General features: G+C 40.0%; 1 protein-coding gene across 1 annotated transcript in view; it reads right to left on the bottom strand.

Moving 5' to 3' along the window:
- THSD7A (thrombospondin type 1 domain containing 7A) overlaps nt 1–19,001 on the bottom strand; it is a 432,531-nt gene that overhangs the window by 35,035 nt on the left and 378,495 nt on the right. The window contains exons 18-22 of the mRNA XM_059728968.1: nt 15,509–15,514; nt 14,750–14,883; nt 9,482–9,635; nt 6,800–6,941; nt 5,217–5,332 (exon numbers count right to left, since the gene is read on the bottom strand). Of these exons, the coding sequence (XP_059584951.1) occupies nt 5,217–5,332; nt 6,800–6,941; nt 9,482–9,635; nt 14,750–14,883; nt 15,509–15,514 (552 nt within the window). The remainder of the gene's footprint in view (nt 1–5,216; nt 5,333–6,799; nt 6,942–9,481; nt 9,636–14,749; nt 14,884–15,508; nt 15,515–19,001) is intronic.

The following is a 19,001-nucleotide window of genomic DNA, read 5'->3' as shown; positions in this document are numbered from 1 at the left end:
CACTGTTACAACAAGCTATATTAACATAATGAAGACTTGATAATAAGCTCTGGAAACTGATTATCCTGGCAGTAATCAGGATGACTGCATCTTCTTTAGCTGATTGACCAACTAATGCGAGATTGTATAAAATTAACTTAAGAGAATAACCACTGGTATGTAAAATGCAGAATTTTACTTTGCCTTAGCTTGTATCTGGGTATCAAAAGACAACTCTGAAGCTCACCAGATAAGACTTTTTATTGGTCTTGAGGATAATTATATGTTCTATAAAATTTTAAATATTGATATATTTACTGCTATGAAATTTGGGTTAAGGTTTTTAAAGTCTGATTTCTCTTATTTGAATATTCATATATGTTCTCCCTCTTTTCAGTGAAGTGTTTCACTTAACCTTCCTAATGGAAATATGCTACCCTTAAAAATGCTGCGGGGTTGTATCAAAAGTTTTGCTAAAAAGAATACAAAATGCACCATGAAAGCATGTGATCAGATTAGAAACAGCACACAAAGTGTATACAAAATATTGTTAAATACCCTTTTTTTGGTGACATGGAAGCATATGGAGTTCACCTGCAAACGCTTAGAACAGAAGATCATGTAACATCCCAGTTGACTTTTTAAATTAGGTTAACAAGGTTTTACTATATTGGATCAATTACTGAGCTTGCTGTTCCAGTACTTATATCCATAGACTATAACAAGCAGATGGCAATAGTAATAAGGGAGTTTAGTGTATTAGAGTTTTGACTGTGAAGATGTATCTGAATATTGTATGTGCTTCTGTATTAAAAACCTAGCTAATTATTTATATGTTCTCATTACAAGTGGGCACACAGGACTGTATTGGGGCAGTTACTGGTAAAGTAGTGTTTTTGAAGTGGCTAATTTTCTGTTTGGCCACAAAGATTATCATAAGCATGAGAACCCTGCAATGAGATTTCCATTTAAAAAGTAATAACTGTATGTCCAAGACATTACCTAAACTCATAGTTTGTTGATGGGATATACTACTATGGCTAAATTAGCTCATCAAAAAGCCTTCATTCTACTGAAACATTCATGTAGACAGACATCTATCTAACATCTCATTTTATAATAATGAATAGTACAGTCTTGTTAAAATAGTCTAAGAGCCAAATTCTGTCTTCTAACTACATAAACAGCTGTTATTAGGTTGTGTGACTACCTGGCAGGCATCCAAAGGCTGAATTTGTCTCTGAGATTTAAAAATGTAAGTTGTCAAACTCATAGGCCTGAATATATTAACATGACCCATGTGCAAAGGGAACTTAGGATATAGACACACATACATTTGTGTCAAGTCAGAAGAAGAGTGGGGAATCTTACCCTACATTCTAACAGGCACAGGTGGTTAAGCCTGGACTGGGTACAATTGGAGGAAAATAGCTCCAACTTTAACTCTTCCTCATTCAGGGTTAAAGTTGGAGCAGTTTTGCAACATCTGTATTGCTCCTGGTTTATCCACATGCAACCATTAGAACATAACAGATAAGCTGTGCTCCCGGTCATCGCCTGCCCTTCTGAAATGCCCCCCACCCCCTCACTTTTGAAAGAACTTCACATCTACATGTGCCCATCCCCTCAAAAAGAGAAGGCATGTCAGCTACCTGCATGTCACTTGACTTTGCCTAGAGACTAGGGTTCAGGGATTCACTTGCAAACTGAGCTGGTAAGGAGCTGGTAGGATAAGGAGGGACATACATTGCCTCTCATCTCCACCAGTCCTGCAGAATTTTCCTCTGAATTGTAACACAGTCCAAAGTACATTACCATATGAAATTAAGGTGACCTTGAATATATGAAAACCTCCCAATAATTAGATTGTATATATAGAAACGTTATAAATTTGTTATAATTTTCCAGGCATATAATTTAATTATTAGAGGCCTGCCTTGAATTTGTTTATCTCCCAATGCTGCTGCAAAGAAAATAAGTCAGGGGGGGATCATCCCTTTTCCTCTGGCCCCCAACTTCTTCCCCCTACAGCCTTCTCCTCCTGACCTTACTGTAAGGCCCTGATCTCCCTGAGCAAGTGGAAGTGAGGGACAAATTTCATAACCCTGGTTGTGTTCCCACAAGCAAGGACGTACGGTTGCCATGCGGAAAAAGCAGCTGCAAAGATTCATGCCACTGTTTTTTGCCACATCCCTGCACATGGGGTTAGCATGCAGAAAAATGCTCTGGCTGGGGTAGGGGAGGCTGGGGCCAGCACCTGGGCAGCCCCAGCAGGCTTACCTGGGATTCTGGGGGCCTCCTGGGGCCCCAGCAGCAGTGATCTGGGAACACGGAGCCTGGCCAGCAACTAGAGTGCGACTCTGGCCAGCCAGACCCTGGTTTTGAGCAGCACACGCTGCTGCCATGTACACTGGCCCAGTTTTTTTCTGCATGCTTTTTTTTTAGATAATGGGATTTCCTGGTATCTAAAATTTACACATGTAATTAGTGCACATGAATAAATTCTGAAGCATATTGCTCCAGAGATTTTCATTCACAGCACATAGAGCACAGTCAGAGCAGCCCAGGCTGCCAGGGGGCATTCAGTCAGCTTGCCAGCCCAGGGGTGCTCTGCCTGGGCTCCATGTGTTGCAGAGGGGCTGGCTGAGACTCAAGAGTGTTTCAGTGCAGGGTTAGCCGGTAAGCAGCTATCATGCTGAAGCAGCCCGGAGCTCCAGCCAGCCGCTCTGTAGCACATGGATCAGGGGGAAGCAGCTAGCCTAGGGCTGCTCCCTCTGGCCCCATGTGCAGCTGGGGGCTAGTTGAGGCACAAGGGTGCTTCAGTGTGGGGCTAGCCAGCAGGCAGCCCCCATGTTGAAACACCCTCATGCTGCCAAGAGGCTGCCTGGGGCAGCATCTACATGTGCATATGAAAAAACTCTGCAGCAGGGTACTTGTATTTTATAAGACTACCCTGCTGCAGTGTTTATTAGTTTCATGTACCCTAATAGGGACATACATGTAGATGCTGAGATGTTTATTGAGCGCTTAATTAGTCAACTGTGTAGTAAATATCTTGTGTAGAGGTGCCCACTGACTTTGAAATAAACATGCCTGTAGTCATTTTCATATAGGCAAATTATTGTGGGTACTTATAGATTTTGTTCATCCAGAATTGATGCATTTTACCATTTTTGAAGCTGCTGCACATTTTAGGACAGGTACTCCAGAAACACATTTCCAAACAGCACTTTTGTACCTATTTATTGGTCTTCAGATAGGACTTGATGATGATTTTGGCCCGGATGGTTTTACATACCTGGAAAAGGAGATCCCTTTTTTCCTGGCTTTGAATGACTTGGTGTAGTTGAGTGTGGAGACCTGTCCATTGCCCTATGGGGGGCACCCCTACAAGAGTCTATTATATCCTCCCAGTGGGATGATCTTGACTACACAATTTCTGGTGATGGGGGATTGCTCTCAGGTTCTTCTCCAACTTGCTTCTATGGCCTTTTGACTAGGAGCAAGCAAGACTTGGGGGCATCTCTATCCCAAGCCCTCTGGGCTTGGGGCTTGCACATCAGATGCCTGCCATTGATTTGGGAGTATCTAATGACCCAGGATGAAGAGTCTGGGACGTAGGATACTTGCCAGTGGTAGTGCCATGCAGACTTGAACAACTGAGCTCTGCTCAGTCAACAGAATATGGAACTGATTTGGCTAATTTGACCTGAGACACAAAGTTAATATATATATATATATAGTACAAACTATGGATGATATTATTCCAAAGCTAAATGGCTTATGATTTATCATAGAGTTCATTGGGCTGGGCCTCAGCAATGTTGATAGTGTTTCAAGCCATGGTGATCCCACATCTCAGCACTGGTCAGCATGTGTGTATACTCCAGATCTGCCCCCACAAAGGATCCATGTCCTAAGTAGTCCCCCACTCATGACTGGGTGTTCTTGTTATGAACCCTGGGGAAAAGTAAATTAATATGCAGAAGAGGTGTAGGGCAACCTGGTCCAGCTCCAGCTCATGGAGGACAGGGCCACACTAGTTATATGCAACAGGATGAGAAGGCCACAGAGGGATTCAGGGTGAACTGTTTGGGGCCCTGTTTGGTGATATTTGCCAGACAATTAAGGCTGGTAGAAAAATAGGAATAACTGGAAATGGGGGGGAAGTACACAGCTGAGGCATGGGAGTAAAGAGTAAATAAAAATGTATTAAATGCAGTGGCTCACCATGACTTGAAAAAGACTTGGCACTGAGTGGGACTGAGCACCTTCTGCTTTTGGCAGCAGTTTAATGGTTGACGGTGTATTTAATGAGGTTTTCATTCATGACAAGAAGCTTTTTCCCCCCATACTGACTGGGGGGGAAGCCCATTTTATATTTGAGTAAATATGGTATTTTTTCCTAGTGTCCTTCACCTCTGGCAATCCTCTCTGCCTTAAAGATAAGCCTTAGGAAGCAGATGCCAGCTAGGGATGTCCACTGGAGAGGGAAGAGGGAAACTGGTAACACAAAGCTAGTGTGGAGTTCCCATGATGCGTCTGCCCACAGATTATCCTAATCTCTTGCTTTCCTCTAGGACATGTAAGTAGTTTTGTATCCTGATTGGTTTAGTGAAGGAAGGGGCAAGGCAAGTTCAACAATTTTCTGTTGGAACAACTGTAACAGGTACATGCAATTAAGGTGATGCATCTGCTGAAGATTACTGCTTCAAACATGCTTGTTGTAAAAACCTTAACTTTCTTGATGTTGCAATTTTCTCTCACCAACTTGGATTTCTCTCTTCTTACACAGCTGGGTACAAGAAGCAAGCACACAGCCTAGCTGCAGAATGGCATAAACCAAATGTTTCATAACACATTGGATAAATGAATGCTTCTGGCCCCTGGCCAAGGCACTACACAGAAATCACACCAAATTAGAATGATGATTAGCATTCTGATTAAGATTTATTACCTTTTATTCACCTTGATTGCTTATTGTTTCCAAATCATTTCCTTCAGGGTATAATAATTAGCATACCTTTGTGGCTGCACTCTTAAGTAACCAGGGAAATTATATGAAGAAATCACTAATAATGACAAAGACTCACTTCAAGATGTACTTAACAGTCCATGAATAGTGTTGAGAATGATCTGTCGAAGATGGGTTGCATGGAGTACTTGTCAGTTGGTACAGCATGAATTGAAGCTATTAGGGAAGAATTTACTCAAAGTGAAAAAGAATATCTACTCACCTCCTCACAGTACTTCAGATCAACTGATCTGCCATCACTGCGAACACAATCTAGCATTCTTGTTTTGATACCGTTGCCACAGACAGCCTTCTCACTGAGCTGACAAGTACTCCAGTCTGGAAATATAGGACTCCATCAAGATAGCATGCCAATGATGTAGCTTTTCGATAATACTTAAATGATTTCAGATGAGGAAACATTTTGATAATACTTTGATTACACTTAGATGACAAAAGGCTGGAAGAAATAGGGTTATATAACCTGGAGACGAGAAGACGGAATGGGGATTTGATAACAGTATTCAAATACCTGAAGGGTGATTATAGAGAGGATGTAGATGGGCTTTTCTCTGTGGCTATAGGGGAAAGAACTAGGAGCAACAAGCTCCTAGGAGCTCAAGCTTCAGTAGGGGAAATTTAGGCTGAAAATTACAAGGAACTTTCTGACTATGAGAGTAGCCACGCATTGGAACAGGCTACCTACAGAAGTTGTGTAATCTCCACACTTGGAAACTTTCAAAAGCAGGTTATACACTTGGCTGGGATTGTTCAGTCAGGGATGATCCTGCCTTGAGCAGGGACCTGGACTAGAAGACCTTAGGAGGTCCCTCCAACCCTACTTTCCTATGATCTGAATTTAATTTTTAATTCAAATGACCTAAAATACCTCAATAACATTTTTGTTATAGAAACAACGGATCATAGAGCCCACTAATAAGACTGGAAAAAGTGACATTTATTCTATGGAGTCAGAGTCTTTCTGAAAAGTCAATTATTGTATTCATCAAGGAAAACGGGAGGGAGAGGACAGAGAGAGAGAGAGACAGAATGGCTAGGGAAACAGGTTTTCTAAGAGCAGGAAAGTGATATTTCCAAATTACACATTCTCCCAAGAACATTTTCTCTGAATAAGACATTTTGAATTGGGTCTCACTGCATAATACATGACCTGTAACAGAACAATGGGCTCAAAAACCTGTATTTTGAATATAGTGGAATCCATTAAGGCAAATTAATTTTTCCACACACAAAAAACATTCATGGGTAACAGGGTGTTATTGTATCAGTAAAAGACATAGGTAACAAAAGATACTTCCCCTTCCTCTTGAAAATGGTGGTAAAGCAGGGATTATTGTCAATGATCGGGTATGTGTGGAAAGGGGTATGTGTGGAAGCTGTATCTGCAGCTCTTGGGAGGAAGGACTGTAGCAAAGCCAGCCCAGATTTTATTTAGTTCCTGATAAGAGCAACTGTAGAAAGACTCTGAGGGACTCCGTTTAGCTTATATCTGTCAAAATATTTGCTCTGGTTAAAAGCCAGATTCTGGCTCCCCTGGGGGTCTTTAAGAAGAGGCTTGATGTCTACCTGGCTGGGGTCATTTGAGCCCAGTTTTCCTCCTGCCCAGGCAGGGGGTCGGACCTGAAGATCTACAAGGTCCCTTCCGACACTACTTCTATGATTCTATGAATTAAATGAACCTGCCTAATGCATTATTTTTTTACATATTTGCAATGCTAATCTATGCAAATAGGTAGAGATTTTACATTTTTTTTACAATCTGTTATTAGATCATAAGCATAGTACCTGTCACATTATAATCATAGTGGTAACAGTTCTTGTTCAGGCTGCAGAGTTCTGTCTCAGTAGCAGCAGGACAACCCTTTCCATCATCAGGCAGTCTTAAGGGTTCTGCTGACCTTTCACGCACACTACTTCTATTGCAGGGCTTGAAAAGGAAAACAGAAAAAAACCCCTCAACTTATTTTAATCCTTTCAATGTCCCTTCATGTAAAACCATCAGTAATCCTTTGACAGAATGCAAATGTTAAACAATAACATTATTCCTTGCTTAATAACCAGAAAAGAGTTCATTTTAGGGAAATACAGTTTGTTATTTCAAATTGGTTTTATTACCTATTTATGAATAATAATGTTGTTAATACCTTAGTATTTCCCTGTATAGTTCACATTTCACTGACAGTGCTTTTAAAATGACAGCCACTGTGAGCTCTCTCTCCAGAATCTGTAGTGCACTGACTCTGAGTCCCCAAATTGGGAAGCTCACTTTTATTCTCTGTTGCCTAGTATTCTCACTTGAATTGTAGATAGACAGGATATATGGGGATGATGAGCTGAGCTAACTTTTTCAACTCAGTTTTTTGCCTATAGCGTTTTGCTCCTTACCAGTTATCAGTATTGGCAGTATACGCTTATGGCCACATCCAAGTCCAAATTCACTTCTTAAGAGGGTCTGACAGAGTTTGAAAATATTGATTGCATTCCTAACCCTACCTGTGCAAGAGACACCATACCTTTTGGACATCTAGATCAAAAAATATTTTTTAATGACAATTTGCACATCTTTTACTGACAGAGAAATATTTTTACTGCTGTGATTTTACTGTCATTTAAAGAAAATCTTGGGTTGGCAGCTCCCTGTGATTGCAGAAGTGGTTTTACATGTTGCTGCCCTCAACAAAAGTCTCCCTTATTTACCTTACACTACTGACCTTGCCTTGCAGACCCTGCCCCCTCCCATTTCTCCTGCCAGCCTGACCTGTCAGTTCTGCTCCCCCTGTCCTGAAAAAACTCCCACCCACTGCCTCTTCCCCTCCCAGGCTACAGCTCCATTTTGTCCGTACTCCCCTCCCCGCACCTATAACTTCAATGCAAGGCAGGCAATTGGCACAGCAATCCAGCAGCAGCACATTGCTAGGGGTGCAGGTGTCTAGCAGGCTCCAGTGAGTGCAAACTTGGTACATGCAGAGTGCTGTGCTCCTGCTTGGACAGCAGGTCACATTGCTGTGCTCGGTCTTTCTTTCTGTGCTGGTCCAGCTTTTTTCTTGTCATGGAGCTTAAAGCTGCAGTGGCTCTGTGCTTTTATGGAAGAGAAAATGTTTTTATGGACTCTTACGGACACAACATGTTAGGGAGGTTTTTTACAGAGTGTCAGTACATTTATGGAGAGTTGGCAACCCTGATCTCAATTCCAGTGCGGGCTTCTGAACATGCTCAGAATGGCTCCACTACATAGTCTTATTTCACTCTCATTTGCTGCTATAGAAAGTATCTAAATTCCACTTAGGTTCCAAACTTTTTGTTGGAAACAAAATCTGACTAGCTATTGGCTGATGGAGAGGAAAGAGGCCGTTTGTCCTTAGCTTGTGCTTCCAATACGTTTTCTGTATTTTACATAACATGGATAAAATGTAGAAACAGTGCTGGGAGCAGATGCTAGGAACAAGGACTCCCACAGCAGTGCCCACCTCACTGGGCAAAAAAATTACTCTACAAGCTCTTCTTCTGGTCCTGTGCCTCTTCTCCTCTTTTTGCCCAATAAGCCAGCTTCAATCGGAGCAGTTCAATGTGCCCTTGGCCCTGCCTACCCCATTGCTTGATGGTCTGGACACTTTGGGGGATGGGAGATATGGGTTCAAACAGGCTCTGGCTCAGAAGGACCTAGAATCTGGATGTCATGTTCCTTAGGCAAGTGCACTAATTACTAGGCTTTGGCATGGGTGAGCTCCTTTTCCCTGCTCCATGTAGATGTCTTATTCTGAGATAATTTCAATGTTTCAATGTTTTCAGAGTGAGCTGGACCTGGAATTCCTATTGGATATAGCCATATAATTATAATAGAGATACCTGTACTTCTCCAAGTGGATTAGGGCAGATGAAGTCTGCCTGCTGTCTGAATAGGAGCTATGGTATCTATTCAGGGCAGAATAGTATTGGTCACTGGGGACTCACTACACAGTCAGTCTTTTCTCTCACATTGAGAGAAAAGGAGCTATATCTTATATCTTTGGGTGGATACAGATTACACTCTAAGACGGGGTGCATAATTTTGGCACTATCTATGGGAAGGATTTAGAGGTAGATTAGCATTTGAATCCTGCTTTATTATGGGAAGTCCAAAATCAAGATTGAGCAGGTCTAAAAAATGTGCTGTCTCTAGATATGAAAAATGACTCACCCAGAAATATCCTCTCCTGTCACTAGGACACTGTCATCATTAATAAGTCATTTCTTGAACAACCGCTTTAAATGGAGAAATGCAAGCACCTTACCTTTTGGAAGGAACTGTTGACAATTTCCCATTGACAATCCTGCTGATAATGGAAATGTACAAAATTGTGTATGTGTAGTTACTGTTATGTACAAGATCTTCACATTGCAACTTCAGGCTTTTCCTTATTCAGGCATTTTTTTCTTTTTTTTAAAGTCTTAAAACTGTAACCGTCAGATTGCTAACATATTTCTTACCAAGGAACACCTAGACCACTGGCCCCATTCAGACATAACACAGTCTTCAGGACATGGCAATGTGCACTTTCTAGCACCAAGGGGCATCTCTTCAAGGTCACACAGGTAATCCTCCACAGTGTCAGAAGGGCCATCCACTGTATTTAGCATGCACCTGGAACAAAGGATTCTATTTGTTGTGGACTTCCTAAAACTGCATTCATTAAACTACATTAATTAGAAACATTTAAATAGTTTATCCACAGGGAATGAACAGTGAACAGATTCTTCATCATCTAATTAAATAAATAACCCACAGAATATGCAGGAGAGTCTGAGAAAGCAGAAATATTGCCAGCTCTTATGTAGTACATCAAGTCCAGCAGTCCAGGATATTGTTTGAAACTCAGAGGTCTTATTGGTTCTAACCCTGTGCTGTCATAGACTTACTTAATGAAACTGAGGAAGTTCTTTGCCTTAGTATAAACAGTGTATTGGGTAACCCATCTTGCTTACCTCATAGTGGTGCTGTGTGGATTATTTTGTTAATGTTTTTAAGTAGTTTTGTGATGACTACGCAATTTTGTTTTTATTTGTATTCCTTATTTTAGACTCACATAGCTTTTTTCATATCCTAACCTATTCCTTTTATTGTTCATATCATCCTTAAGTATATAACAGACCACTTTGAGGTGAAGAAGGGAGTTAAGCAAGGCTGCCTCACTGCTCCAACACTCTCCTCAATATTCTTTACTGTGATGTGACATCTGACCACCAACAAGCTTCCAGGTGGAGTGGAGCTAAACTACCATATGGATGGTAAAATGTTTAATCTCATCTGACTCTGAGCCAAAACCAAGACCACCCCAGCCACAATCATTGAGCTTCCAGTATGCTGATGATGAGTGTGTGCGTACTTGGAAGTAGACATTCAGGAAATCATCATTGTCTTTACTGAGGCACACAAGAAGAGGAGACTTCTGCTTAACATTCAGAAGACTAAAGTCTGAGTTGCAACAAAGTCTGTCAATCCCAGACCAGCCTCCTCAGCCATCTTCAGATCCACAGATAAAGCAATCATGGAAGCCAATCATCCTCCACCGTGAGGGATTGCCAATGATTATTCATATCACCTTTAAGTATTAGTGAGGAACCAATCCAGGCGAAAGTACAATTGTGTCAGATGCTATATTTCCACAAAGCAAAACAAAGAAGTTCCATTCAAAACAGTTTTGCCTTTCCTATCCCTTTTGCTGAAAAAGGACATAGGTAATGTTGCTCAAATGAAAGGTGTTTGCATTTACTTCCTAACACTGAAAAGGAGAAGCCCATACTAGCCATTCAACCCATACTCCAACTGCAATATTTTTGAAACTCTGCCATTCTATTACATGGCCATTTCCCATATACCTATTGTCAGATTGAAGGCATTTTAAAACAGATTCCCTTAAATGAACATAAGCATATCATATCTGCAGAAATCTACTGTATGGAATTAGATCTCTAATGACAGTATATGGATGGTGAAAAGAAAGGAGGCTTTTCTCTGAAAGCCCCAAAGGCCAGGAAATCTATTCCTTTGGCATCAATAATATATTTTCTTCTCTAACTTTGGTTGTAATGTCAAAAACTATTTGTCTGTAAGCTGTAGGTCAAACAGTCCTCATTCCTTTTGGGTGCGTGTTTGTGTAGAGGAACCCCCTGGCAGAGCATGCCAGATCAATATAGTTGTTACAGGAGAGTAATTATGCAAAATTTTATATTTGTGACAAACCTGACAGCTCTTAGACAGAAAAGTCTAGGGACATGGAGGAGCTTTGAGAAGCTGGAAAGGGAATACCTGATTATCTTTGGGCATGCTCAGGGCTGTACCGTCTGGTTTGGGGACAGAGAGACTGCCTCACTCCTTTGGAGGGGAAGAGAGCTTCTGGCTGGCTGGCCCTTCCTCCAATAAAGGCTGTGACTAAAAGAAACTGTTTTTGTGCTCCTTTGGAACTGTGGGTTATACTGGATCTGCCCAACAAGAAGCAAAGTCCCTGTCTCAGGAGTGGAACTGCATGCTCACTCCTTGAGTTGGGGCTACAAAGAACCAGGGAAAGTGAGAGACTGAAAGGTTGGGGGTCTCAGAGTGGGAAGGAGGCCTGGGCTCCTCCCCTGGTCTACAAGCCATGCCTAGGCTGGCTTCAGGGGCTCTCTCAGACACCAGACAAGGCCTCAGCAGTCCTGAGCAAAGACCCCCTGGAGGGCACTCTGTAAAACCATAAAAAAAATATATATATTCAACACTGCACTCTTTGCTGTATTATTTACTATGAGAGATGTCTTTTAAATAGGTTAAACAGGTTTTTTAAATGGGCTTATAATAGCACTGTAATGTGATTGGTAATGGAGTATGTCTGGAGATTTATGGACAATCATATTTCATTAAGCTTACTCTTTAACAATTTCATGTCAATGGGAAAAAATACAAAAATAAAATTCCTAACAATGTATCCAATTTTTTAAAAACTAAACTGAAATAAAAGGGGCAGCTTTTCTTACCCAGGCTGAGAACAATATGGAATTGCTATGCTGTACCAGAATTTCAGATTAACTCTCCTGACAGCTCATTTTTTCAACTTCTCTCAAAGACAAACATTGAGCAATTATAGAAAGTTTTAGGTATTTTCATGTATGCTTTTAGATTAACTGAATTCACACTAAACATTTAAAACAAAAACAGAAATATAGCCATATAGATCTGTGGACACACTAGAAGTATCAGATTAATTAATCACACAAAAATCACAGTTGAGGCAATCAGCTTTTCAAACAGATTTTTGCCCCCTCTCTAGTAATCTCCCCAGCACACACATCTCAAACTCAGTATCTTTCATTTTGATTTTTTAGGACGCTGTGTCACTGCTGGTTTTAATGGCAAGTGATTACCTGAGTTAACAGAAAACCAATTTAGTGCATGTTAGACAATATGAAGGGAGCAGGCAGGATGGGTACACAACAGCCTCTGTCTGGAGTCCTTCCTACAAGTCTAATGTCAATTCTCCCACAAGGGCAAAAATGTTTAGAAAATTAGCAAACATACAAAGGGGCACAGTCTCTCTTTATTGACTTTAATGGCACAGTGCCAGTTAATGCAACCAAGGAATTCCCTTCCCCTGATCTGTGCTCCCTAGTCCCCCCATTATTCCTCTACTAAACCTCTCCAAGGCATTGCAAATTTAAATTAGGGTTAAGGTCTTGCACGACATATATCATTCCAATAAGAACACTGGCTCTGATCATTTTTATACTGCCATCACAGGCTTTATTGGTTAAATATACAGTTAATAAAGAAGATTAGTGTATTTAATGATACTCCAGAGTTCAGTATTTAATGACAATACATAAGAATGCAAAATGCAATGACCTTTTTTTGGCCTCAGGTATAAATCTGAGGCCCAGTCTATAGCCAAGTTCATTTAGTATTGTTCAATAGCTATTAGCTACAATGACCTGGTCAAATTCCAGTTTGGGATATCCCATGTGCCTTAGTTCTGCATTTTCTATTTGATATTGTTGTTGTATTGCAGTAGCTATAATTGCTTTAATTGCTATTTTTAAATAACGAATTATTTAGCCATTAAGATAAAGTGAATCTTGTTATGATTTATTTTCCATAATATTTTCTGGAATTAATCATCTATTTTAAATTTCCTATTGCTTAGCATAAATATATTTGACCCATTGATTTTAAAATCTCATGATTTTAAAAGTTAAATTTGGTATAAGAAAAACGCTTATGTAAGGTCTGTGGTATGTCTGGTATGTTTGAAAAGAGGTAATGAAAGAGTGAATGATGTATGTATGTGACAATGTGAAGGAAGACAGTCCTCTTGCAGCAGGTGAAAATAGCCTTCTGCAGTTTAACAGTTAAAGGTTGCAGTGATGTCGAGTCAGCTGTTAAGGATTACTAAGTACTAAATCATGCCTTCACCCTAAGGGCTAAAGACCACAAGCAACAACCCCTCTGAAGATAGCAGACCGTAAAGCCAGAAGATCATGTCCTACCAATCCCAGCCTGCCAACAGGATAAGGAGGATGACCTTCATGTCTGACTCAGTGGAATTCATAGGCTTGTATGGATAGCTATCACTATAAAGAATGAACACAAAGAAAAGGCTTTGGGTCTGTCTACCTGCAAGAAGGAGTTTTGGGAGCATCCAACAAGACCTGACTCCATTCGTCATGGTTAGTCCAGCTGGCCACCAGACTGACCTGAGCATCTTTAGAACTTGGTAACACCTTAACTTCTGCAGGACTGTCTAACTATGTGTGTGTGCGTGTGCTTATTTCTTTTGTGTGAATGAACGAAAGAATGAACGAGTATGTATAGGAATGAGCGAAGCAGATAACCTTACTGGTTTTTATTCTTTTCATGTTGTATGTTTTGTGTTCTAATAAATGCAGCATTGTGCCTTATCCCTTTATTAGATTCCTGCTTGTTTTTAATTCACACTGTACGCCTTGTGTGGACAACATTATCTCCTGCACTTTCTGTCCTGAATTGTTGGATGGGGTTGCTGTTTCATGTTCAATGGCTGCCATCTTTCACCCTAGAGATATTTTTGTCCCACTGAAGAAAAGTGAAAAATGATCTGTATGCTAAGTTTATAAAGTGCTTTGGGATCATCTAGGTGTCTTATAAAAATAATATAGACTACTAATAAAATGAGTACTACAGTATTATTTGGAGATATATATATATATAGATAGATATTTTAAAGAACAAGGGGCTGAATTCTCAGCTGAAGTAAATTGGCAGAGTTCACCACAGCCACACACATCTGTAGTAGCTGAGACTCTGGTCCAATATTTTGTAGGTAGATTTGTGTTTAAGTGTCTTTGTCTTTCATGGCATTTTACTTCTTTCATAAAACCATGGGGTATTTACAGATGTTCTCTGGGAGGTGGGGGGGAGGGGTACTTTAATTAGATAGGCTGCAAGAGCTGCTCTAGTTAAGGTGCACGGAATGTCATGTGTATCAGTGTCCCCATGCTGAAAAATGACAGAGGGGGCACTTTAACTAAAGCTCATCATTTGCCTCTACTATTTTTCAGTATGCAGATGCTGATACACATGACACGAGTCTGCTGGAGCACGGTAATTATCATGCTTCAGCACTCAATTAATCGAGTCTGCTCCGACACATTGTAATTACAGTGCATAGGATCAGCCTCTCTGCATGTGGATAGGAGCCCATGATTTCTAGTTGTGTGGGTTCTTTAACATGGAAAATAATTTTGTATTACCTGACTTTTCTGGTTTGAACACCTTCTCCACAGTTCTCCTTCAAGTCCACATTGGTCACTTTGCAGACACTCCAGGGTTCAGTAACCCATATGTACTGGCTACAGTCACTGTGGCATGGGACAACCTCATATACCTGAAATCCACACATAGTGTGAGCAAAATGTGGTTTTTGTGCCTTGTAAAGATCACACACAGTTAATCCATACACAAAATCTATACATGAAAATAGTTGAAATGCTTAAGGTTACAGCACACAAAATATCTAACACAAGTGTTCAACAGCAAGGGAAAATTACTTCATTCTATGCTCATGGACTTTACCTTACCTTACCATTGTCATTGCTAACTTACATTAAAGCTTACACATAACTTTAACTTCACCTGCATGGAAACTTGCTTTCTATTACCTCCTTTGACATGATGTTGTTCAGTCTTTCATTCTACACTCCACATACCTCCCTACTCGGTGCTATTATTTGTTGGTGTTTAGAAAAGGTTGACCTCAACAGTATCACCTCCTAAAAGTCACACCAATTTAAATAAAAGCCAGAACTGGCCCCTTAAACTTATTTTTTAATTATAAAGCTTTAAAGTTCTACTAAAATACATTGTGTGTTATTATATTTTCCTAAGAATAAATTGTTTTCTTGATATATCAAATGTAAAGGAATGCAACAGAAAAGGGCAAATAATGCACCTGGGACAGTTTGATCAAGAAGGATGCTTTAAGGCTATATATCAATTTTAGGAATTCTTACCTGAGCCTGGAATCAGTGTTTTCCATGAATCCCATGGGATGGCCCAAGGTAGCAAGAGTTATTGAGAAACAGAGAACCAACAGTTAGTGAGAAACACAAATATCTAAACAGCAAACATTCTCATGCTTCATCTATTAAAAACAATAGTACATGACCTCTATCAAACAGAAGACCTAAATACTTACATCATGGAAGATGCAACATTTTATCCTTCATCTTTATTATCAGAATTTGCAAGAAACCAGGATTTAAAAGAAAGAAAAAATTCTTACACATCACTTTGATGGAGACCTAGTAGTGCATGCTTGTTTCTTTCTTCCTCAGTCCCTAGCACAAAATCAATCTATTATGGACATAAATTCTTTACAACATGGGAAATTCAGTTCCTCTATGATTAGAAAGTATTTTGAATGTTTTTGGACAAGAGATTACATTATATTTAAAGTGCAGTCATTCTGTCGGTGTGGTGTGGGATAGGTACAAGTCAGGGGAAACAGACAAAAGTCCTCAGGACTGTTAAAATCCTTTACAGCCTGTCCTAATTTTGTGTACACTGTTTAAATCTACTCTGGTTAACTCACATCACTCTGGATATCAGCCAAGTGCAGCCCAGTTTATTAAGAGACTTAGGGGAAACTATATAGGAGATTTCTTAGCTGGTGTCAGAACAAGTATGTTTAAAATGTCTAAAACCTCATCTCCTATCCAAAAATGGCCCAATTTCTCCAATCATAGAAAAACTGGATACCTTGTCAGACAGCCAAGACATGGCCAATGCCCTAGCTACACTTATTTAGTGGAGTTCTCCTGACATTATTGACACTTATGTGATTGTCACAGATTGCAAGCAATTAAAGTCAGACACAGTCATGGACTCCAAGCCTATGTACTAGGTGGAAAGGCAAAGAATGCCTGCAGCCAAAGACAGAGACACTATTCCTTTAGAAACTGGAGATAAGTCCTTTGAGTAGCAACTCACTAATATATGTAATTAAATGCAATATTGAACCCTAGTATTAACACCTGAATTCTTTACCAGATCAGAGAAGATATTTTTATTTTCTTATTATAGGTGTTTAGAGAAAAGACAGCAATTGTTTGGAGTTAATTTCAACAATTAAAGATGTATCTTGAATAGCTAAAGATATTCAAGATATTTGCCCATCCAAATGTTATACTTTTCTTCATGAAAATGTCCTGGGTACGTACAATTGAATAATAATAAGAAATACACATATGCAAATTATTTAAAAGCGAAAATAGAACTTACGACTAAAAATAACTCTAGAGTAATGGTCAAATTGTAGTCAGTTCTGGCATAGATATGTGTGAGAGGACGGCAAATTTTGATGCAACTCATGTGGCCTAGTTACTTGAGAGTAGTTGTTCGGGTTAGTCCATGACTTGAAGAGCTAGGCCTGCTACATTTGTTCCAGGTGTATTGCGTGACACACCAAAAAACATTATTTTCAATTCATCCTCAGCAGTATTACAGATTTTTGAGGCAACTTCACTCAGCCTATTTCTAGCATACCTTTGGGTACCAAAGTCCCAGCCTAACCACCACATTTTATATTATAATATTATAAAATTGCCATGCTTATTCTGAAGTATTGATATTAAAGTGCACACACATTCTCCACTAGTCTATTTTATCTGTGTATCAGGTGTAGATTAATTAACAAAAATCTTTCTAGGGTATTTGGTCATTCCCCCATGGCAGGTTTGTGGGCACACCTTTGCAGCCTCCTACCTATGCAGTATTAGTCATTTTTATTGATTTTACATATACATATATAAAATCATTTTTATTGATTTTATATATACATATATATAATTTTTTTTTTTACTGTCAACTTTGTATCTCGGCAGCAAAGTGGATCTCAGTTCAAGTATCAGTAGAGGGCAATAGTGCTACATAAGAGGAACAAAATTGAGTTTTGGTATACAAATGTAACAGCTTCACCTTTGATATGCTGAAGAATAAGAGACTGCTATAAAACACTGTGCTACATGAATATTAAAAAGAATTTTTTTTTGCATAAACTATAATTTGATCCTATTGAAATGCATTTTCTCTAATTTAAAACAGTTTCAACGTGTTACCCAAATCCAACAGTCTTCACTCTAACTTTGCATGTTGCATTAAAGCGGATTATAAACTTAGTTTATTAGCTGTAGTTTAACACTGATTTTGAACTAAACTAGAACTAATTACGTCCTCTTAAGTAGAAAATTAAATCAACAAACCATTTCATTCTGGGCTGGCAATATGTCAATGGGATGATATTAAGCATGTGCATTTTATTCAATGGTGAACAAACAGATTTTTTCACCTGTGAATATTTATTGCAATGAATATAAGGCTGTTCAAGATGCTATTCTGAATGTAAAATTAAATCCAATTGTAAGGTGAATATAAATCAAACCTAGAGAGAGACAAATGCATTGAAAAGGCAGTTTTTCTTCTAAATCTGTCTTCATGAACTATGCAAGAAGTAGGCTTGCCATGCCTGCCATCCCTGTACTTATATTTATAAACCTTATTTTGAGAGTTGTGTCTCGTCTGTGTAACTATACTCTTTACCTCTAGACACCGTATAACCTAAAATGTCATGAGAACTTGTCCCACATTACTTTGACTGCTTAGGCAGAAGGCAAGCAGGGTGGACCTTAGAGACTAACTGCTTCAAAGATGCATAAGGTTTTGTATGACACAGTGTACTTCTGAACCAGTTAGTCCAGGGCATCTATACACATGCAAGGCAGGCATATACAAAGGCACTTTAAGTTTAGTCCTTTGTTTAAAATACTTTATGTTAAGTGCTTTAAAAATGAATACATGTGCCATGGCTTCATTAGAGTTTCATGCCTTGCTGTAGTCCTGTGGAGGAGGAGGCAGGGGGTGCCAGATGCTACATAATCTAATTGCACTGTTGTGAGTGAGTGAGTGAGCGAGCGAGCGAGCGAGCGAGTGAGCGAAGTGTGCCATTGCCTTTGTTATAAAGAAAAAGGGACAGAATAAAAATCAACTTGGTCATTCTTTTTTAAAAATAATTTTTACAACACCCTCCATGGAGGAAGGAAAGGAAAGAGGGAGTGAGTGAGCAACGGAGGCAAGGGGTGCAGATGGCATGCTCCCCACTGTGCCAATCCAGAAAGCACCTCTGGAGCTGTGCTGGGGGAGGGAGAACACAGGAAGGGGTCCTGATGTGGGGGGAAAAAGCCCCGCCCCCCTTATGGTCCAGGAACCCCTAAGGACTTCTGCACCCATGGATATAAGAGGACTTCTCTGGTCTCCAATCTGCTTCCCAGAGCCAGAGCAATGATGGGGGAGTTCACACAGTGAGGACCAACTGGCACACCCCATAATGCATGGGTGGGCAAGCCCCTTTCCCACCCCACACCCCACCCCTGATGATCACACTCAAAAAGGGGCCAGCCATCTGAGACCCTTTGCAGCCAGCCCACTACATTACTGGCAGGCTTACCC

Source organism: Alligator mississippiensis, chromosome 5 (assembly GCF_030867095.1).
Source record: "Alligator mississippiensis isolate rAllMis1 chromosome 5, rAllMis1, whole genome shotgun sequence".
Classification (NCBI taxonomy): Eukaryota; Metazoa; Chordata; order Crocodylia; family Alligatoridae; genus Alligator; species Alligator mississippiensis.
This window is presented reverse-complemented; position numbering and strand designations above follow the sequence as displayed.